Raw genomic sequence first — 22702 nt, 5'->3', positions numbered from 1 at the left:
TTATGCAGGCGGCGCGGATTGGTTGCGGCCGGCGGCAAGATGGCGGCGCCCAGCGAGCGGCGCTGAGCGCGGTCGGGACGAGGTTGCTATGTCGTCTGTCGCGATGTGGCGCGGCTGTCGCCGGCTGTGGTGGGCCCACTCTCCGCCCGCTCGGCTTCCCCGACCGCCTCCTGCAGCTGCTCGGAGCGGCCCGGTGGGGCCATGCGGGCGCCGGGCCTATGCCCCACCGGCAGGTGAGGGAGCACCGGAGAGGCTCCAGCCCCGTTTGGGGAGGGGGGTCCTGCCCTGGGGACCCTCACCCCGGGGTCACGCAGGGCAGGGCTGGGGTCGGCACGGCCTCGCGGGGACTGCGCTCCCCACGGCCGCTGAGCGCCCTTTCCCCGGCATTAATGTGTGTTTGGAGCGGGCAGGGTTCACTGGCAGCATGGCCGAGCCTTCACTGAACCACTTTGTTACGCTCGTTTTCTGTGTTTTGTTATGTTTTAGGGATTTTGAGGGAATGGGACTCGGATGGGGGTGGGGGGGGGTTCAGGTGTGTTGTGGTCCACCCATCCCGCCCAAAGACTTTGCTGGAATTATGTGGTTTTGAGAACAGTGAAATTAATCTCATTTTGTCAGAGGTGAGGCTGCAGAGTCGCGGTGACTCACGGCAAGGTTTTGGGAGCCACTGATGAGCCTCGGGGCTCCTCTGGGGTACACACACTTTAATCTGTTTTTAGAACTGTGCCTGAAGCACTTTCTGAGGCCCCGAAACTCACAGATCTCCGAGCCTGAGCAAATCCTTCCATTTCCCCAGCGGGAATGTGCTTTTTATAGCCTGGAATAGCAGACCTGGAGCCTGACCTGCTTGCTGTGCCCTTCACGAGACAGATTTATGGGTTTGGGATTTACAACCTGGTTGCTGTTGTCAAGGGAATGGCTCGTGGGTTCTGCCTGCCTTGTGGGAGGGATGTGAGCCTGTGGAACGTGTGTAATCCTGCTCTCACGTGTTAGGAGTGCGTGTAGGAGTGCTGGTAGCAAAGGATGCTGCTCTTAAAATGAGACCTGACATTTCCTCAGGCTCACCTTGTTGGTGGGGCAGGTATATTTCTGAGCTGGACTGGAATGTTTGGGCTGCAGGGAGGAATGTCTTTCAGGGATAAATTTGTCCAGTGTGACTGTAGTTGTAGAATCTGGAAAGGTTGACCCTGAAACAAAACTGCTGAGGAGTGGTGGTGCCTGGGAAACCAGCCCTACCACACTCTGAGGCAGCTGAGCCCCCCAGCCTGGCAGGGCTGCAGGTGGTTCTGTTTGCTCCCTGGCTGTGCACAGCAGCATTCTGGTTGTCACCACTTTCCTGGTGCTTCCCCGCTGAGTGTAGCTCACTGGAGCTCACAGCTTGGAAACGGTGGATGAAGGGCTGGAGTTTTTTGGCCAGCTCACCTTGACAGCACCAAAGCTCTGTCTGTTCTGAGCTGTGATGGGGAGCAGGGGAAAGAGCTGAACACTCTCTGTTTGCCCTCTGAATGTTCTCTTTGCCCTCTGTTTTTGTCCCCAGAGAGGAAGAGGTTCTACCAGAACGTGAGCATCTCACAGGGGGAAGGTGAGTACGGCTGCCAGGATGGGATGGAGGGGCTGATCCCTGGGAGAGGTGTCATCACCCCACACCACGTCATTGTGGCACCTGCAGCCCAGGCTGTGTCAGTGGCATGTCTGCCACCAGCTGCTGTGCCTCCTTCTCATCTACAGCAAAGCTGCATGGTGGAAAGCAGCTTCCAAGACCAAGTGTGTCCAAGTGATGGTGGGAAACCTGAGTATTCCTGGTCCCTTGCTCCTGTCAGCTCCAGCTCTGAATGTGCTCCCTCTGAGGGGTTGTCTGTTGTTCCTTAGTGCCTGCTCCTCTTTGATTCCCCAGGATTTCTACTCTGATTCCCCAGGAGGCTTTGAAATAAACCTGGACCACCGAAAGCTGAAAACGCCCCAGGCCAAGCTCTTCACTGTCCCCAGCGAGGCTTTGGCCATTGCAGTGGCAACAGAGTGGGATTCCCAGAAAGACACCATCAAGTTCTACACAATGCACCTGGTGAGCACAGCAGAGTGCAATGCTGAGACCTCCAAATGCAGAATGAGGAGGCAGCAGGTTGTCCTGCTTCCAATGTGCAGAAAGTTAGGGTTTTCTTGGGCTGGACTGTCTAGAGGGAATCAGTGTCACTGGGGGAACTTGAGAAGGGGCTGGACAGTGTTATTAGGAATAGTGATGGGCAGGAGGAAACAGTGAGCTCTGGAGAAGTCCATGGCCCTTCTTCCCTGCTGCTTAATGGGCTGTTCCCAGGGATTCTGAAAGGTTTCAGAAGATACCTATTACATGAGCCATTTTGTGGCCCTGATCCCCTGCAGCAGTTCGTCTGCCACGAATCCCTCTGCTTCTTCTTGGTATTGTACCATGGAAGCTGCTGCTTTTTCAAGCCTGGAATAACAGCAGTTTCAACTGCCTTTATCCCCAGACCACTCTGTGCAACACGGCGCTGGACAATCCCACGCAGAGAAACAAAACACAGCTGATCCGAGCAGCTGTGAAGTTCCTGGAGACAGACACAGTCTGGTATGAGATGGGGGCCCAGCTGGATTTTGGAAAGAGAGTTGGGTAAAGTGAGGGATGACATCTGCTCTCACCCAGTCATGGCATGGCTCTGATCTGTGCTGGTTTTTGCCTGTGGGTTTGAATTAATTTAGATCAGTGCTGCACGTACAAACCTGGTTGGAGTGTGTGCACCCAAAGAGGGAGCATTGGATTTGGTGAACTCTGTTTTGGGCACCTCCATGCTGGGCAGGGGTGAGAGTAGCAGGAAATGAGCATCTTGAAGAAAAGAAAACATCTTTGAATCGCCTGTGGGAATCTGTCAGTCAATCTCTGGTATTGCTGTGCCACTACAGATAGCTCAGACTACTTGTACCAGTCCCAAAATACCCTTCATTCCTTAAAGTTCCCATGAGATGTAGGATCAAGCCTGTTCATGCCCAGGCTCCTGTCCCAGCCTCCACTGGCAGCTGCACAGTTCCTATGGAGAGAGAGGAACAGAATTCTCCCCTCTGCCCGTGTGGCTTTGGTCAGTCTAGGGGTCAGGGAATGCTGAGCTGAGCCACTGGGCAAGGAGAAACAGGAGTGATCCCACAGAGAGTTGCAGTGGGGTTTGTGCCCTCCCCTAACTGCTAAACCTCACTTCAGCCTGTGGCTTGGGGCTTCCTGCAGTTTTCAGTTGGCTGGTTCACTGCTGTGGTTTGTAGTAAGACAGAATTGTCCTTCCTGGAATAACAAAAAAAACCACTGAATTTGGGGAGGAGCTGGGGGATTGTTCACTGTCACTGCTGCCTGGGTGACAGCAGGTCCCTGTTCACTTGCTGTGGGTCTGGTGGGATCAGTGTCCTTCCCAGAGGTATGTCCCAGCCTGGGAGTGACCATCCAGCATGGTTTTGTTCCATAATGTCCCAGCTATCGTGTGGAGGAGCCTCCAGCCTTGGCAGAACTACAGAAGAATGAATGGGATCCCGTGGTCACCTGGGCTGAGAAAAGGTGAGAGCTCAAAGGGTTCCTGGCTGCTTTAAGCCCTGCCCTGCTGAGCCCAGGAGCTCTGGCCACAAGCTCCCTGAGCCTTTCCCCTGGGCTTTGCTAAGGGTTTGGGTGATCATTCCAGGTACAATGTGACAATTGGCTCCTCAACCAGCATCCTGGGGCCAAACATTCCAGCCAGCACCAAGGAAACCTTTGTCAGCCATCTGGCATCCTACAACATGTGGGCCCTGCAAGGTGAGCGGGGCTGGGCTGGGAGCTCTGTGCTCAGGCTGGGCCAGCGAGGAGGTGATTCCTCTCCACAGGGCAGGAGAGTTACTGTAATGCTTTTCTTCTGCTCCAAGTGTGGAGGTTTATGTTTTAAATCTGCAGGCCAAGCCCTGACCTGCTTTTGTCACAGGCAGGGATTCTCTTCAGTGCCAGTGGTGTTCAGGATCTGACTGTGCTGTCCCATGAGCTGCTTGCTCCACCTTAGCACAAATAACTTCTTTAATGCCAAACCTTCTAATGATTTAATCCCTAGCTTTGTTGTTACCAGGAAAAGAAATCAGGCTTAGTATTCCAAAGTGCCCACACTGTGCACTGTGCTCACTTTTTCATCCTTATATCCCACTTAATCTTGCCTGAATCATCTGAATGACACTGAAAGATAAAGAAATGAAGGGAGGTTTGCTTTGCTGCAGATCTGAATGAGCAGCAGGCACTGAAACCCACAAAAGACACAGAATGCTCAAGCCTGGATAGATATCCCTTCCCTTTGCACAGGGAAGGGTTATGGCAGAATAAAAGGAGGTGGTGTGCAGGGCATGGCCTTTGTCACTGCGGTGGCAGGGCCAGCACAGTGCTCTGTGCCTGCTGTTAACCACGGATCTGAGTGCCCAGGTGCAGGTGGGAGGATCCCTGGCCCTCCCTGAGGGGGTACCACAGCCTGCCTGTCTCCTCAGAGCATGTGAAGATGCTGCTGTAATGCTGCAGAAAACAGCCATGAATCTTGTTTGGTTTGGGTTATTCCCTTTCAGGTATAGAATTTGTAATCACCCAGCTGAAATCGCTGATTCTGTCCATGAGCCTGATTGACAGGCACATTACAGTAGAGAAAGCTGTGCTTCTGTCTCGCCTGGAGGAAGAATACCAGGTAAATTATGTTACAAAACAGCCCTATAATTCAAATAGCAATAATCTCAGCATGACAAATGCATCCCCCACCACAAATAACTGGCAGGGGAAGTGCCTGCTATAGCAGGAGACGTTCCACTCCACCAGTCTCCCTGTCTGAGAGCGTTCAGAGCGTGCTGCTGCAGAGCAACACCACAGGCACACCAGCCCAGAGTGCTCCCAGGGCTGCCAGTTGCTTTTCACAGAGCCCAGATGGCTGCTTTTCTCCCTCTCTAATCTGAAGTGCAAAGTTGTGGCTGGCTTCTCTTGCTGAGGGTTATCCAGCCTGGAGGCTTTGGTAGACACCAAGATATCAAGCTTGCTGGAAATTAGCCTGGTGTGAAGCTCCTTGTGTCCCAAAAGTGGCTGAAGTTGGGAATCTTTTCATCCTCCCATGAAGAGGCTTTGCCTCAGACCCCAGTACAGATGAATCACATCCTCATCTCAAGATATCCCTGCCTCAGCAGTCGAGGATCATCTCAGCTTCTGGGGGGGGGTTACCTATGCTTCACAAACATGAGAAGGGAAGCTGAGAGTTGCTGAGGTGCTTTGAGTATAATCCATGTTTCTCCTTCAGATTCGGCGCTGGGGCAATGTGGAGTGGGCCCACGACTACGACCTGTGTGAGCTGCGTGCTCGCACGGCAGCTGGGACTCTCTTTGTTCACCTCTGCTCAGAGAGCTCAACTATAAAACACAAGCTGTTGCAGGACTGAGACAGCTGGGCAGGGCACAGAAAGAAAATGTCCAGCTGGGAATTGCTGGCCTGATGCAGTGGGATGGTAGCCACCTTCCTGCCATTCCACTTTTTCTGGGATCAGCTTCATGTGCTGTGGTTTTGTGGGCAACTCTTCACTTTATTGCCTGCTGCAGTGCAGCACACCAGGAGGAAAGGTCAAGGTGAGTTTCCTCTGAATTCCCAAGCCAGCAGCTCTGTCCTTTCCTGGTGTCTGTAACTCATCAGAGGAGCTCCCACAGAAGAAACAGCTTCCTGGGCAGGGCACGGCACAGACATACCCAGCATATGCCACATGTCTTCATAGCTGCCAGCTCCTGACACACACTTGTTATGGAAATCTGAAAACAGACTCTACTGCATCTGTTGTTCATCCCTCGGCGTGCCTGTCTGTAACACCAGGGTCTCTGTGTTCCATTAAAGACTCGCCCCTGTGAGGTACCAAAAGCTGTGTGTCTTTGTTTTAGTCACCAAACTGTGGGCTGGGTCCTGAGCTGCCAGGTTGTGGGCAGGTGCTGGGATGGCTCCAGGTATTAAAAATCAGACCAGAGCACACACAATAACTACGGTGTGAACCACTCCATGCAGCTGAGGAGGTAGCAAGGAGACGACTGTGTAGTCCTGGAGCAAGAGAGGTAAAATGTGGGCTCCAGCCATCTTTAGAAGCACAGAGCATGATGAGCTGAATCTGTGTTTGACAGGCAGCACCAGCCACGGGGTTTTCTGAGACCTGCTGTGTCCCTGGTGTGCACACACAGCCACCCTCTCGTTTAACCTTCCCACCTTCTCCTTGCTGCCTGCCTGGAGCAGCGCCGGCCCGGCCAGCGCCGTTCCTCAGAAGCTGCCCACAAGCGAGGTGGCAGCGGCTGTCACAGAGCAAGGAGGGGAATTAATGACTCCTCGCTTGGCTGTCGCGAGCGGCGGCGCGTGAGCTCCCGTGGAACCATTGATTTCCCTTCCTGCTGGCTGGGGGCTGCTCTGCTCACGCTGCAGCAAGCCGATTGCGAGAAGGGGTGAGAAGATGAGGCTCCCAGGCATACGGAGCCCCCGCCAGCCTTGTGCTTGCTGAGCTGGAAACCTGCTGTTATCTCGGGGGTGGTTTGATGGAGAGCGCTCCTCTCCTGAGCTGCTGCCTCGTGCCAGCGGCTCACGGGTTCCTGCCACTGGGCTCGCAGGTACCGAAGCTTTCAGGCATGATATGCTGCGATGATTTGGTTCAATCAGCTCAGAGCTGATCCATAACCCCTTGTGACCAGGTCTGAGTTGTCTGCACGGGCTTTGTGCCAATGTGATGGAAGAGACAGGGCTTTGGATGCTTTTCCAGAGTCAAGAAGTAGCTTTCATTTGCAGTTTATGGTAGGATGGAAGAAATATGCATTGGGTCTGAAATGTCCCAGGCAGCTTGGGCACAGCTGTTCCTGCTGGGGGCTGTCCTGTGTGCCCCAGCTGAGGCAGCTGCCCAGCCCTATTCTGCAGGCTTCAGGATCCCTGTGTTATCCAGCTCCTTCTGCAGAGAGTTGATGAAGCAAATGATTTTTTGGATACAGGAACGGTTTCTGTCGTTCTCTGTTTGGAAAGCCTGGACAGATGGAAACCAAGCAGTGAATCTGCAGGCGTGTCAAGGTCCCTGGAGCACAGAGGGCTCCAACAAAGGTCCAGGGGTGTCTCTCCTCACAGTGTCCCTGCCACTAGGGCCAGACCTGCCTGTGCCCCGTCCCCCTGAGTGTGAGGGTCTCTTACCTTCTCTGTCACTGAGATCTGCCACTGGTAGATGTTGCAGAGCATGTCGCTCTCTCTCTTATCAATCTTCCGCAGGCGGATGGTGTGGGACACGTTCATGGCGTTGACAATGGTGTTTTCATCCACGAGGAGCTGGGAAGTAACGTGACCGGATGAGAGGAGGGGGTGAGCACACAATGAACGAGCAGCACAGCAATGCCCAGAGGGAGAAACACTCTCTGGCAAATCCCTGCTCATCAGGATGAATCCAAGGCTTTACCCTTGGCTTTGCTACGGTGTAATGGGGCATTATCCCTAGTACAGGTGGAGAGCTAGAGGCAGCAGCCTTGGCCCCACGTGCTGGAACGGGGAGCTCAGTGCAAGCAGCGCTGCTGTGCAGCTGGTGTTGAAGAAAGGCTGTATGTGCTCCAGCATGCCTGGAAATGGAAAATCACACTTGGAAGGGATTCCTGCACTGCTGGCGCTGGCTGTAAATCTTCATTTTTGGAGAGTCCCAGCCTCTAATGGAAGCAGTGACTTCCCTCGTGGCTCTAAATAGAGGGTGGCTTTGCTAACCCATAATGAGTCTTCTCCTGGAGCCAAGTGCAGCTGTTGGGCAAATGAATTCCCTTCTCTGTGGGAATGGATGGCAGTGAAGCAAAGTGGGTGCGTGGCAGCGGTGCGGAACCGCCACCATCTGCACAGGCCATAAAGCAGCAGCTCCCCCGGGGGCTCAGGGGTCTGGTTTGTGTCTGTCAGCTCTTGATTACCTGGAGTGACAGGGGGCTGGGGTAATCTGGACAGAGCAAAACCACAGCTAATGCAAATTCAAGTAATTTAGCCACTAAACGAAGGAATAATGGAGGCAAAAAGGGCAGCAGCATTGCTGAGTGGAGCACTGCAAAGCTGTTTGTGCTTTTGGAAAGGCTCCTGGGATCTTTGCTTGCACAGCAAGACTGAGGGCTCAGTGGAAGGCTCTATTTAGTGTCATATCCTGCCTCCAGATCAGCTCATGGGCTCAGGAGCTCCAGGAAGGGATTTTGAAATCACTGAGGCAAACAGAGCCCCGGTGCAAGAAATTCAGAGCAGTGTTGAGATTCTGCTGAGGGAGCAGGGAGAGTCTGAACAAAACCAGCTGTGAGGGAGTGCAGCAAAGATGCTGCCTGAGTGCCTGGAAATCAGCCAGAGCAGTGAGTTGTGCTGGAGGCAGGAGAGAGATTTCCTCAGCACCTCTCCTGGGCTGCTGCCACCAGCTCCAGCAGTGCCCAGGGAAACCTGCAGTGCAGTTATTCCCTGTCCTAGTCAGTGGAGATGTTTGGAGGCACCACAGTTCAGCCAAGCAGCTGGATCCCCTAGGAAGGAGGTTATGCTGTGGTTCAGGTATGGCTCTGGCAGCACTGAGCCTCCTGGAAATCCTGTCCCTTCAGAGAAGAGGCTATGGCCTCGTTTTCGTGCCTACTCCCTCACAGAGATGAATTGTTTTGGTGCCCTCACCATTCGAGCATCATCTGGAAAATCCTCTTCAAGCTCATCCATGTCCAATTTCTCCTTGGTGCTGATGATAAGCTCCACCAGCTTTTCATGGTGTTCATTTTCCAGGTCCCGGCACCGGCTAAACGTAGAGAACACGGTTAAGGAAAAAACTGACCACACCACTCATCTCTGGGGATTAAATGACCTCCCAGAAGCTGCTGTGGTGTCAGGATATCAGGATACACACTTTCAATTCTTAATTACACAGATTTTCATCCTTACTGCCAAATATGACAGAGGATTGAGAGGGGACCTGGGTTTGCCAGGGAAATTGGAAGAGGCCTGCAGGTAAAAGCTAAGCTCTGAATGCAGTGCAATTATTTGCACCAGGCCATCAGATTCCTAGATTTAAAGGAGCATGACCTGACAGTCAAGTACTTCAGTATTCTCATATAACTTTTTTTCAGTACTCATCAAAAATACAAAAATGAACACCATTTAGAGAATATTCAACAGAATTGGAGATAAGTCATTGACTGCAATGGCAGGAATGTGCCTAGGAAACAGTCTAAGCAGATCTTTCCTGTGGTTTGTCTTCTCTGCATGGAGAAGGAAGATTCCCAACAGGGTGAAAGCTGCCTAAATCCTACAGACTTTCAGCACAGAGAATTTTGATCTTCCTGTGCTCTCCAAAGTCTTCACATAAAGAAGCTGGGCACCTTAAATGACAGTTCCTCAAAGCTGGGAAAAGATATTTTCTGTTGATTAAAATAAAAAAAAATAAAGTTTTTATACTGGTAGCTCAGTTTTGGACTTAGAGATGAGCTGTAGGCACATGACTGGGAGGTCCAGGTTACCATACTGTGAAAAAGGATATATCCCTTGAATATTTTCAGTGAATGTTGATGCTATGACATCAATGCTTCTTTTAAAATCCTGTAGCAGTTCCTTAACAGAGGGGAAAAAGAGGAAATATCACAATGAAAACTTGCATAAACATAGCATGGAGTCAGGGAGTCTAGGAGGAATCTACAATTTATTGTAATTTGGGCTCACTGCTGTTACTAGCACAGTCAGAAACTGAACTCCCTTGAGCATTTAAAGTGTTTTCAAAGTGCTGCAACATTTTCTTCCTTTCTTCAGGGACAGAAAATCAGAACCAGTTTATTGGAGGGAACACTACTTTTACCCAGTGTGTGGAGTAAGCCAGGGCATCCTTTGTTATCCTCTCCTAAGCAATCCCTGGAGAGGGCTGTATTCCCTACCCTGCCATGCTGCAGCCTCCTTGTCCTTGTCTGTATGGAGAGCCTCTTGTCAGAAGCACAACCCCTGCCTGGGCTTTACTGCAGCTTTTGCTTTAGTCCTCAGAAATTAAAATTGCTGCTGCCTGCTCCCTCTCTCAGAAATGGCTGATGGAGAACCTGGGAAGTGTTGCACTAAAATGTCTTGGTACCTGAATCCTGCAAATCCAGCAGGGCACACAGGGAGAAATGTTTCTGCTCATCACATCAGTGACTGCAGATAGGTGAGAGCCAGCTCAGAAAACACTAAAAAGGCTCAATGCTGATGCAGTGAGGATCCATTTTGAGCTGCTGCTTTCTGCCATCCATGCTCACAAAAGTAAACTGCTGCACACAGGCCACAGCTCCTGCCTGCTCATTTTTAAACAGATTACTTTGGGTTTTTTCCTTCGATGAAGATGCACATCAGCAGCCCTGCCCTAGTTTTTGAGGAAAAGTCTGGGGAGGAAAAGGCAGCTATTATGCAAGCAAATGCAGCAAGCCAAGCAGGAATGTGTGTAATCTTATAGCAAAGATCAGCTTCAAAGAATAACACCTCTAGAATTCCAAATGCATACCCCATGCTATGCAGCAACTTGTGCAGACCTATAAAGTGATTGCACAACCTCCCTGTCTCTAAAGTGTGGGAAACCAGCTTGGATAGACGTGATGGACATACTGTGTTCTGCTCTGAGAAACAGAAATCTGCTGTAAGGTATCCACAGCCAGGGCCTGCTCTCACCCTCATCAACTTGGAGCGGAGAAAGAATAAAACAGGGACAGAACATTTCCCTGAGTCAAGTGCTGTGCTCCCCTCTTTGTGAGCAAGCTGCTGCATGGGGCTGCAGTGACAGAAAAGTGACTCCCCAACATTCTGACTGTGAGGTCTCCCAGGTGGGAGCTTGGATCTCACCTCCAGGTCGTTGGATACCAGCGCTTCCAAGGTCATGAGTGCATCCCACAGCTGATGGATGTCCTCCTTGCCCTGGGCTCGTTTAGACTCAGCAATATCACCATTCCCAGCCTGATAAAGCTCATCCAGCCTCTAAACACAGAGATGCATGAATTACTTAGAGTTTGTGTTCAGCACTCCATCACAATTTAATTAACTTGTTACATGTGTGAGAAAAGTTCCTGCTGCTGATTAGCTGGAATGAAATGTGATGATTCAGGGAAGGCTCCAGATTTACATACTAGGTACTCAACAGTGCTGAGGTTTGCTACTGCAGGGGGATTGGGAAAACTCTTTCCTCATCCTCCACTCAGCAGAAGACTTTGCTCCTTCTGTGCTTCCAGTTTTGGTTCCCCTTCATTTCAAGCAAAAAAAAGATTAATATTTAATTCATGACATTGCTGTGAAGAAGAAATTAACAATTGCTTCAGAGAAAAAAACACAGGTCTAAATTTTGATCCACTTCCTGCCAAGGAGAATCTTGACTGACTTCCAGTAGGGTCAGGATTTAGTATTCTGAATATGGAATACCTATCATTGCCTGCTTCCTCTTACAGCAAGGATTTATTGCCCTTCAGAATTATGTATTGACGTCACTTTTGTATCAGGCAAGATTTATGTTTTCTTGGATCAAAAAAAAAAAAATCCTCTTGTGTTGAATGTATTATTTTCAAGTCTGTTTAAAATCAGTTAACAATCAACTGTTTAAAAAAGGAGGAAAAATATATATGTTTGATTATGTCTAATCCACTTCTCCTGAGAGGGAATGGAATGGGGTGAAATAAAGGATTCTGTTAAAAACCCCTGTTAAGGCTTGTGTCTGGAAATGGGGTGGATTACCCAAACTTTGCAGTGTTAAAAGGGGGAAGGGGAGAGCAAGGTGTCTTCTTCTCTAATGTAAACAAGCTAGGAGGCTCAAAAGGCTCCAGAGCCACTCAAGCTGCACCTCTGGGAGCAATAACTTCAAAGTTCAAGGCCTTTAATCCTCCGTAACCAACTTCAGAGAGCGCAGTGATTTCACAGGTTACCCAAGTTTACATGAAAGGATTACAGACAGACAAACAGCCCTAAGAACAGCTCACAGACTGCAGTCTGCTGGGACCTCTGTGCCTTTTGAACTCCTCCAACAGTTTTAAATGATGGGGAAATGATGTTAAAACACTGTGTTTGGTTTTGATTCCAACTCCGCTAACATTTATATGAAAACTGGCACGCTAATCCCCGTGTCCTGTTTATAGAGAACCACAGAATCCCAGAATGGTTTGGGTTGAGAAAAAACTTAATGATCATCCTGTCACATCCCCTGCCATGGGCAGGGACACCTTCCTCTATCCCAGGTGGCTCCATGCCCTGTCCAACCTGGCCTTGGACACTTCTAGGGATGGACAGCCACAGCTTCTGTGGGAATCTGTGCCAGGGCCTTCCCATCCTCACAGGGAAGGATTTGTTCCTAATATTTAATCTAAGTTCTTCCTAATATCCCATCTAAGCCTCCTCTCCTTCAGCTTAAGGCCCTTCCCCCTTGTCACCCCTTGCAGCCCAATCCATAGCTGAGCCTGTAGGTCAGACAGAGGTGAAGGGATAAAATCTGGACTCAGCTGTGTTTCTTTGGGTTTTGTTGTTGTTTCCTTGTTTTTGTAGGTTTTGCAGGGTTTGTTTTGCTGGTTTAGGGTTTTTTTATGGAAGATATAGAGAGAATGCAAGCTCAAGCTAACTGAATATTGATATCAAACTTCTGGTGAAAACGAGACGATCTTTAAGGTCCTTTCCAACCCACACCATTCTGCTCTTGGGTGACTCTGGCAGTGCTGCCAGCTCCTAGAGCTGCTGGATGCAGATTTCCAGCATGAGTCAGCAAGGTTCAAGGCCCTGGGAGCAGAGTGACTCAGCAGCCATCAGCCTGTGACAGGCACTGAAATAAAAGTGACCTGGTTTCCAGCAGGAGCCAGCGCTCGTGACTCTGCTGGTGTCACTTGTCAGGGACTTGCTCTCTCAGCTGACAGTGTTACCACGCTTTACCCCTCCCTTTTTTATTTATTTTTTTTTTTCTCCTGTGGAAACAAAATCATGATCCATCTATTATACATGGTTAGAAAGGGATCCAGCTAGAAGCTACGCCCTGAGCAGCCACAATGGGTGGCTGTAGTTGAGCAGAATGAAAAGAGAGAGTTTCTGCTCTAAAGGACTAGAAATACACTAAAATGACTTTCTCTAATTTTTTGGTTATAGTTCTTTGAGGTGTTGTTGAGAAAATGAACTGAAGCAGAAAATTACTTGAAAATAAACTGAATACCCTGCAATTTCTTTCCTTTTCTTCCTGGTTTTTCAATGAAGGAAGAGCTATTGGAGGATTCAAAAAGAAGGGGAGTAGCAGTAAACATCTATCTATCTATCTATCTATCTATCTATCTATCTATCTATCTATCTATCTATCTATCTTTCTATCTTAAAAATCAACCTTATAAAAAAATGTTTAAACGAAAAGGAAGTTTGAGCATTTCTATTTTCTTAAATTTTGGTGACTTTTCTGGGTGGGAAAAAAATAAGTAAAAAAACTCCACCCTGTTCATCCCCATTTTTCTGTAAACCCTTGAAGGACTTTTACCTTTATAGAAGATAACATTATGACACATTAGTTTTGTTCTACACTGAATTTCCAGTATAGATAAAGGCTGTGTTAGCTGGTTGTAGTTTGCCCAAAGGGTAGAAATTTCAATCCCCATTTTTTCCCAGCATAAAGTATTAAAAAACTTTTCACATTATGTCAATGACATTATATTAGTTAATTAAACAATTTTCTTTGCATAAATTAAAAAAAAAATATTCATGACAGAGCACTGGAAGAAGTTTCCCAGAGAGGCTGTGGAGTCTCCATCCTTGGAGATATTCAAAGTCCTGGGAAGCCTGCTGTGGGTGGTCCTCCTTGACCAGAACCAGATGACTTCCAGGGATCCCTTCCACCCCCAAACACCCTGTGATTCTGCTATTAAGTATTGATTTCCATTATAACATTGTCAATCCAGAACAATTTTCCTAATTTAAATGGAGTTATCCCTATTTTCAGCATAATTAAAAGCTGAGAAATCATGTATTGAACAAACAAAAGTATAGAATTACCCTTTGGTTCCGACTCTCAAAGCCTGAGATTATTCTCTTGCTTTCTTGCTGGTTGACTGCCAGAATTTCATGGAGTCTTTTGTAGAACTTAGAGACTGCAGCTTCTCGTTTTTCATACTCTTCCAGTCCATAGTTATACAGGTTCTCAGAAACTAAGACAAACTCCTTCTTGTATGTGACAGCAGAGTCAAGGCTTTTTGCTTGTTCAGTGGAGCAACACGTTATGTTCCCTCTGCCTCTGCAAATCTGAGCAACAAGAGCTACGAGCTACTTTTATGTAAACTCTGTGCTTCTTGCTGGGAGCTGCCAAATATTCTGTCTGGGGCAGGACTGGGTCACCCATTCACATTTTATGCACAGGATTTTGCTGCCTTAAGGGTATGGAGAAAACTGTGGCAACTTGATGGGGGAAAAAGGCCTTGAGCAAGAGGAGAAAATACATTCACTTGTCTGACTCTTCTGACACAGCAGCAGAAGGAAGCCTACAACCCTATCTGTCTTCACAAGTGTGAATACAGTGCCTGTGTAGTTAATAAATACAGCTTTGGAGCCCACAGCCAGAGCACAGGATAAACTACTGACTTGGTAGCATCACAAAAATAATGTCAATTTTTCTTCTGCTATTATCTTGGCAATGGAATTGTTTCTGGAGTCTATTGTAGTTAAGCTGTGATGCATTTTTCCCCAACAGTGTAATGCAATTTTAAGGAAGGTCAAGTTACTGGCCTTGACAATACTCTATTAATCTGAATGAGAAAAGAAAAAAGAAAAAAAAGTGTCTGCTTTCTGCTCCCCTGTGTAGGAGCAATGATCAGAAAAATGTGCTGGCCTGGAAACTTCACGTTGCCAGTTCTGGCAGGTTGTGAGATATGCGACTTGTATCGTTCTGATTAGTCTGTTCCTATCTCCTACCACTTCAATTTCAACATGATTTTAGCGACTGTGCTCTTACAATCTAACTGACAGAGATTTATCTTCCAGCTCATTTTAAACTTTAAGTGGATTCCAGACTTAAAGAAAGTACAAAGTCTTGATTCTTGAAGGGTCAGAAAAGGAGGCTACTGAAATTGTGTTTGATTCAAGGGAAGGAAAAGGAATATGGTAATTACAACGGTGAGAATTTAAAACGCTGGGATCTCATGACCTGTTGGGGATAGAAACGAGTGGTTTTACAAATGGGATGTTTCAAGCTGGGCTGGCCAGCTTGCCAGTAATATAAACCATTTGTTTGGAGCCCTCATATTTCACAAGATATCAAGCCTTAAAGCTGTCAGTGGTCTCACAGCCTTGTAGTGTAATTTTTGGTACCATTCCAAAATTGAACACAGACTGTCTCAGATCTTAGATCAATGTAGCTTTCAGCTCTGGACAAAAGCAACAGATGAAGAGTCCCTGTGGATGCACTTCCTTCTTAACTCAAGGCATTACCTTTTAGCTGTAGGTATTCCAAACCCAGGAAGGATATGCCTGCAGCAGGTCCTCCACTCCAGGGAGGCAAGCCAGTTTGGCAGTTTCTGTGTCCTCTGCATACAGACTGTCAAACAGGAGTGATCCATTCAGGTACTCCACAAAGGCTGTCTTTGAAGAGAAACAGAGCAAAATAAGTAAAATAAAGATGCCAGCCTGCTGCCAGTCCTCAGGATGTGTCTCTTCTATAAGCACCTCAGCAGCAGCAGAACATTGGTGCAGAACATGAACAAAGCAGGAACACCAACCGAGCCATGAGAGCACCTTGCAACTGGAGTGAAACCCATCCCAGGGGCTTTGCTGCTACAATCCTGTAGCCTAAGGATAGAAACCACTGTTTTATCTCCTATCAGATCACAGAATCATAAAATGGTTTGGGTTGGAAGGGACATTAAAGATCATGCAGTCACACCCCCTGCCATGGGCAGAGACACTTTCCACTCTCCCAGGTTGCTCCAAACCCCATCCAATCTGACCTGGAACACTTCAGGATGGGGCAGCCACAGCTTCTCTGGGCAACCTGTGCCAGTTGCCAGTGTAAGACATTGCCACATGCAAACACTTATGGCAAAGCTATTTAGCCTTTTAGATAAGGAGGTGGTGAACCTTGGGGAGGGACAAAAGGAAGAGCTGCAGGCATCCTCCCTGGCACTAAACACTAAAATTAAGCCACTGTGACCTTCTAGAGGTCTGGAATACAGAGGCAGGCAACAGCTGAAAGCATTCCACCTGGTCTTGTTTTCAGTCTGGTCACAGGACTACAGTGATCTCTGAAAGTCCTGGAGAGTTTAACCATAAAACTAATGAAAAGCTTAACTTAGTGTGGGGAAAAAAAAACCCATGAAAATGTTAACAGTTCACTCAGACCTGTAATTTTCTTAATCTCACGTCAGGCTGATAAGCTCCCTGGGTATGATTTACTATTTAGCTTTGCAGGGTCTCTATCTGTAGTTTCATTGTTCAGCCCAAAGAATTATGTTCCCCCACATCATGTGTATTCCACAGCAGTTCCTGTTTCCATCCAAAAGATAGGATTCAGAGATCACAGAGGGATCTTCAAGCAGGGAAAAGACAAGTCAATATGTGTTGTGCTTCTTTGTCCTGAGCCAATACACAACCAGCCAAAAAAAAACTTACCTGGTGGTACTCCAGCTCTTTCTGCTTTGCCTCTTCTACCTCCTGCAGAGCAAGGACATGAGCCTCCTCTTGTTCCAGTGGCTTAGTAAGATCTTGATACTTTAAAGCTGCAGTTTCTCTCTGAGAAATAGAAATAAAATATCTGTATTAGATTATCAAACATTGCTCAACAAGGCTGGGCATAAGCAACTGATCTTCTAGAACAGCCACCAGAGCAGCATCTGCATCTCCATTTCCTCATGGGCTTTTTATTAAACTGCTTATAAAGTTTCTAATCTAATCCTCATCCCATTTTTTGCTGGCATATTGCTCTGTTTCTGCATTCAGTGCATCTGAGATAATTCAGTCCCAGGGAGCTTTTCTCTCTCCATTTTCTCATCTTTAGAGTTGTTGGGGTTTTTTTCCTCTTTTAGCAGTAAGTTCTATTTTGACTTCTAGAATTTGAGCTCAAATTTGATCAGTCAGCGAGGTTAATACATTTTCTAGGGTGGAGAAGGCTCTTTGGAGGAGTGGATGGCAAGGTAGTACCAGGGGCAAGAACCTCATTAGCTTGAAACTGAAGCTTGACAAATTTAAGTATGCAATTCTCTGACGTCCCTGATGAGCAGAGACTGCATTCCATGACCTGGAAAGCCCTTCCAGCCCTGTGGTATGAGCAATGTACATTCCAAATACAGCTCCTGCTCTGTGCCAAGCAAGTTTACAATTAATCATGTTCTTTGGTTACTAAAAAAAAATAAAAAATCCCTGAACAAAAAAACCCCATCTTTGTTCCTTTGATCCCTGAGATGATAAAGCAGTTCCACAGGTTACTGGTGAGGATGAAGTGTCTTGTTCTCAGAAATCAAAAGTGGGAAGTGCATCCAGGCACCTGCTTGCCTGGATTGTCAGTTTACTACAGAAACAAATCACTCTGTGAGCAGCAGGACCACCAAGGCTCCTTCCCCCTGGATCCACGTCTCAAGACTGATTTCCTCTGAGATTCTCTAAGAAGACTTGCACTCACACTGCAGCCTCTCTGTGGCAACACGAACCAGGCCCCTCTCCCACACACAGCTGCTGATTTTCACAAAATCTGTGAAGACATCATGCTCTGACACCTCTACCTCTCTGTCAGATTTGACAGAATTTGGCCTACAGGTTCACAGCTGTTATGTGGAAGCAGAATAAACACTGTGTGTTTCTGTGAGCCTGATTTCTGCAGGGAACCTGCCCCCAGTGCTGGAATACTGCTGGCACACCAACAAAGCAAAGGCTCTGTAAGATGCTGCTGCCTGATTTCCCAAGCAGGGAATACAGAAATCTCACCGTGGAGTCTCTCACGAGCTTGAAGTCCAAGTACACCAGGCTTGGAAGATGAGCAACAACAAACAGTGTGTAGTGCTCCTGGCTGCAGAAAGGGTTCCCACTGAGGTTCAGTGTCCGTAAGTTTTTTAACCTCCTGAGATAGACAACCTGTGCCAAAGGGAAAGAGCTCTGTATTTCCCAGAGCTGGGGAAACTCAGCCTTGGAATTTATTGCTTTTATTACAGTTGAGTATGTATTCTGCTCCGCTGCCAAATTCACACGACAGTCAATTATGAGTTTTTAATGGTTTGGGGAAAGGAAATACTTAAATTCATGTTAGGAATATCTAGACAATGGGTGGAGAGAGAAGGCAGATGGGGTGTACAAATCACATGTCCTAAATTAGTAAGATGCCCTCAAAAGAACCCCAAATAAATCCTATAAAATAAATAAATTTTCTCATATAGCCACTTATGCCTTTTCTAGCTTTCATGGGAGACAATAGGAATTTTGCCATGGCTGAGAGCAGTCACAGAACTGGGCCCCCAGGATTCAATAACCTAAAAGAAAAATTACTGCAGTAAGCACTTAACACCAGAGGACCAAAACCATAGCTCAGACTACTTAGAAATCCTAAGGAGAATTTTATCACCTAAGGAGGGGCTTGGACACGATGGCAAATGCCAGTTTTAGAATAGCTGATCCTTCAACAGGGAATATTTGCAAAGCCAGGGAACACTCACATCTTCCAGAATGGTCAGGTTATTCTTCCCTATGGAGAAAATCTGCAGCTCTTGCAATGTGTCCATGTGCTCAATTTTAGATATTCTGTTACTGTAGAGACTGAGGTCCTGCAGCTTGACAAGAGTATCCAGACCCTCAATTACTTCAATATTGTTGAAGGACAGGTCTGGGGAAGAATTTAGAAATCAAACATTAAATCATTTCTTGCAGAACACCCTGATTCCGCCCCTTAGCTCTGGATGTAGGAGTTTATGCACAGATTTTTCTCAGGGGTGGTCTGTATCCCACAGGAAAGGCTCAGCATTAAATCATCCTTCATTTCCATCTCCTCCTTGTAATTGTCTGTGAAACTTCTGAATGAGAGGAAAACCTGAAGTTAGTCCATGCAGAGTCCACATACACAGCCTGAAAGGGACTTCTGCCTCATGGGGAAACACAAAACAAGAGGTGGGGAAATGCCCTTAGAGGGGAATTTCTGTGATAAATCTGACACTCTCTTGTTTCTTGCACTCTGTCCTGCCACACCCATGGCACAGTTGTGCTCACTCCTCTAGGACCAAGATATGGCAATTCCATGTCCGTGGAGTCATGCAAAGGCTCGCTTCAGCTGTTTCACTTACTGAAATGTCCTCTTCCCCTGCCAGAACATCTCTCCTAACACCAACACTCACCATGACTAAGGGCAAGCCAAGAGTCCTAAAGCAGTTTATGAGGTCTCCTGGGTAGCTGAGACACTTGTGTAGCAGCAGCTGAACCACTGCAGCCTTTGGGCAAACAAAATATGTGAGTGTGCTTCAAAACACTCTGCTTACACTGATCAGATTCACAAGTGCATCAGTCATCTGTGGAGCAGAACACTGCAGACAACTGGGCAGAGGAACCCATTAGACATTTCACAACATGCTTACAAGCTGAAAGCCCTGCATGCTGAGGATATATTTAGAATTCCAGCCAGCAACGTGGCTGCAGTTCCAGGGAATGCTCTAAGCTGTGCAGCTGTGTAGCTGCAAGCAGTCACAGAGGGCTACAAGGATGGGCACTCCTTGGGACAACGATGACACCAAGCCCTTAAGGATATAGGGATAAAGATGGTGGGTTGCAGGCTCTGGAATGCCTGCAGCAGCTTTGAAAACACAATGCAGGCTTCTCTATCACAGAGGTGTTCCCATAAATATTCCTGAAAGTCACCCCTAAACACAATACAAACCTTGGAAACAACCTCGAAACCTCAGCTTCCTGTTCCTGCCGCACCAAATGTATTAAACCCAGTTTTTAAATATTTGAAGGATTGTTTTGCAACTCTGATACTCAGGCATTTTGACATTTGACAGTCAAATAAGGAGACACACAGACAGCTGACAGCCTTCCCAGGGTAAGCTCCTATCAGTCGTGTTTGAGAAGTAAGGTGACATCGTGGTTTATCACAGATTGCTTTGCAACTGTGAAGGCATCCACCCTCCTCTGCCTGTGTCTCACCAAGCCATACAAGGTGAACCAGACTCTGCAGACCTTCTATCTTCTCAATGATGTTGTTGTCCAGCTGCAGTTTAGTCAGGTTCTCTAATGGCCACAGATTATCAATCTGCAGGATGCCTAAAGCCACAGGAAAAAAAACAAAAAAAGAAAGAAAATTGCTTTCCATGTGAGACAGCTTCGTTTTAGCAGACACACTGCCTTACACAAGGAAAACACGTCCAGTCTTGCCTCCAAAAGGATTTTCAGCGTGTGATGAGTGCCCTGGAGAGCTCAGAGGTGCTCTGGCTGGATGAGATTTCAGTGAAACAGCCCACTTAACCTCAGTGTCCTGCGCCAGCACACGCTGCTCATCAGCGAGGCCAACGAGGCGTGCAGGGGATGCTGACTATGGCCCTGCACTCCAGTGGCTTTATGAATCCACTACTAAGAGGCCTTGACCTTCATTTTCCTCTCCAGCTCCAAGCAGGAGGTTTGGGATGAGACTCTGCTTTTCTCTGCATTTGCAGTCTAGCAGTGCCCAGCTCCTGCTTTTGTAAATGACTCTTCTGCTCCCAGGATTCTCATCACAGGAGAGGAAGCTGGAGTCTACTCTTTCTGTGAAGGCTGCAGTTTAGAATTAATCAATATCCCTGCATTTAGTTTCCTCCAAAAACAGAATCACAAGGGCAGGCCGTTAGTCATCACACCAAAGTATCAGGACCAAGGTGACAGGAAATACAGAACATTCTCACTCCCATTTCTCTTTCCCCTGCAATGGCTTCCCAGAAGATTTCATCTGCTGTGCTGCTATCCTTATTTAGTGAGGGTATCATAAACCAAGGAATTGCACACACAAAATAGTCACACAGTTCTGGATTTTGTATTTGCAAACAAATCTATGCAGGATCAGGTCAAGGGAATATTTTCTACAAAAATCAACTCATACACACATTATTTTACTGGATCACACAAAGAATAATCAACAACAGATTTTGCCTGTGAAATTACTGTCCCCCCCCCACCCCAAATACTCAAATATTAAGCCGAATGTTCTTCTTTTTAATTTTTTTTGAGTGCAAGTTTACAGCAGGTTTGACAGTAAGAGGCAAGCCATGGCAATGCTATGGATGACCAGAGAACGCCATCAGATTGGACTGTAATCACCATAATCTCCCAAACAGCTCTCACATAATCACCAGCCATGGCAGAGCCTGCCCAGGGATGGATTTGGCCATGTATAGAGGGGCTCAACAGGCCTGTGGCCTGTAGGTGTCACCACAATATAAATGTTAAATGAGAACAGCAGTGACAATATGAGTGGGAAGTGAAGCAGTTTTGAAGTTACCCATCAGCAAAAGCACCCAGCTCCCTCTGATGAAGCTCCTTTGTACAAGTATGAGCAAAAGTCCAAGCCCAGACATTAATTTTCACATCATAAATCCAAGCTAATAATGATTGCTCAATTGCCAGTTACCCACTTATTCTATTACCTTCTAGCAAAAGAAGAGGCAAAATATGTATATTTTCTGATACTCACTTTTAAAACTAAGTTGTAGCTGTGTCACAACCTTAGGCTTAACACTCTCCTGTCTGGCAAGCTCTCCAAGGTTATCTGGACTCCTCTCTTCAATGGCTTTCTGAACCATTTCATCATCAATAATGTTTGGCTCAATATCACTGCGAAACTGACTCATTGTGAGATGGAATCAGCCTTAAAGGACGGAAAACAAAAATAAATTAAATCACTGCCTAGCTACTCTTTCCAGATGATCTTAAAGATCGTCTCATTCCATCCTCTGCCATGAGCAGGGACACCTTCCACTATCTCAGGTTCCTCCAAGTCCCATCCAGCCTGGCACTGGACACTTCCAGGGATGGGGAATCAACAGCTTTTCTTGTCAGCCTGTTCCAATGATTGACAACCCTTTCAGTGAATAAATTTCTCACGGAAATTTAAATATCTCTAATGTTGCCCTGGAGGCAAATGAGACTATTTGTCTTTTTCTGAACTGTGCAGTTAGTGAATCACTGTGAAGGACTTGAATCTTCAAACTTTTGCTTGTGTAAGATGTTTGTAATTACAGAGTAAGTTCTGATTTATTTTTGCATTGGACAGCAATGATAAATGTCAAAGTTTAGAGAGTTCTGTTCTCATTATGGCATCTCATTAACAAACCAAACCTCTCTGTGGCTGCGTGCATTACAGAGCGAGGAGCACCTGGCTCTGGATTTATCCATCCTTGACCTTCCTCTCTCTCTTTTTTTACAATCACAGAATGGTTTGGGTTAGGAGGGACTTTCAAGCTCATCTTGTTCCACCTCTGCCATGAGCAGGGATATCTTCCACTATCCCAGGCTGCTCCAAGCCCCTGCAATGTCCAACCTGGCCTTGAACACTCCCAGGAATATGCGCTTGTCCAGCGTTTCTTCGACCAATGGCAGTTCCAACCATCCCTGCCCAGTGTGTGGGAAGGGGCCGCCGCCTCCCTCTCCCAGCACCCACCGAGGCCCAGATCCCGGCCCATCAGGCCTCTCACCCTCAGATCCTCTGGGTCGGTTTCGTTCCCGTTTCCCGCTCCCCCCTTTCCTTTTCCCACCGGCGCCTCAGCGCCCGTCGTTAAGGAAGCCCGGATG

The 22702-nt window shown here is 47.4% G+C and overlaps 2 protein-coding genes across 2 annotated transcripts; one reads left to right on the top strand and one right to left on the bottom strand.

Annotated features, from left to right (window-relative positions):
- Positions 1-18: 18 nt before the first annotated feature.
- Positions 19-5884, top strand: ATPAF2 (ATP synthase mitochondrial F1 complex assembly factor 2). Its single transcript, XM_015643406.2, has 8 exons — positions 19-233; positions 1538-1582; positions 1917-2062; positions 2484-2581; positions 3470-3550; positions 3672-3784; positions 4567-4682; positions 5280-5884. Exons 1-8 carry the CDS (start codon positions 89-91, stop codon positions 5415-5417), a joined length of 882 nt encoding a protein of 293 aa, XP_015498892.1. The 5' UTR covers positions 19-88; the 3' UTR covers positions 5418-5884.
- Positions 5871-22684, bottom strand: DRC3 (dynein regulatory complex subunit 3). Its single transcript, XM_015643404.3, has 13 exons — positions 22606-22684; positions 21606-21779; positions 20090-20206; positions 18613-18779; positions 17891-18037; positions 16583-16702; positions 15444-15556; positions 13979-14153; positions 10823-10954; positions 9507-9577; positions 8651-8774; positions 7178-7309; positions 5871-7016 (listed from the first exon to the last, which is right to left on the bottom strand). The coding sequence occupies exons 2-13, from the start codon at positions 21760-21762 to the stop codon at positions 6903-6905; spliced, it is 1569 nt and encodes a 522-aa protein (XP_015498890.1). The 5' UTR covers positions 21763-21779; positions 22606-22684; the 3' UTR covers positions 5871-6902.
- Between the last annotated feature and the right edge of the window lie 18 nt (positions 22685-22702).

The sequence above is a fragment of the Parus major genome, chromosome 14, assembly GCF_001522545.3.
Source record: "Parus major isolate Abel chromosome 14, Parus_major1.1, whole genome shotgun sequence".
In the NCBI taxonomy this organism is placed as follows: domain Eukaryota; kingdom Metazoa; phylum Chordata; class Aves; order Passeriformes; family Paridae; genus Parus; species Parus major.
This window is presented reverse-complemented; position numbering and strand designations above follow the sequence as displayed.

Bases quoted from the DNA above. Each gene is read 5' to 3' on its own strand.
- ATPAF2 (XM_015643406.2), top strand. From the start codon at position 89: ATGTCGTCTGTCGCGATGTGGCGCGGCTGTCGCCGGCTGTGGTGGGCC. The intron at 2,063-2,483 runs GTGAGCACAGCA...CTTTATCCCCAG, and splicing joins AGTTCTACACAATGCACCTG to ACCACTCTGTGCAACACGGC. The intron at 3,785-4,566 runs GTGAGCGGGGCT...ATTCCCTTTCAG, and splicing joins CAACATGTGGGCCCTGCAAG to GTATAGAATTTGTAATCACC.
- DRC3 (XM_015643404.3), bottom strand. From the start codon at position 21,762: ATGAGTCAGTTTCGCAGTGATATTGAGCCAAACATTATTGATGATGAA. The intron at 14,154-15,443 runs ATATCCTTCCTG...CTCTGCTGTCAC, and splicing joins GTGGAGGACCTGCTGCAGGC to ATACAAGAAGGAGTTTGTCT. The intron at 7,310-8,650 runs GTGAGGGCACCA...GTTACTTCCCAG, and splicing joins TTCCAGATGATGCTCGAATG to CTCCTCGTGGATGAAAACAC.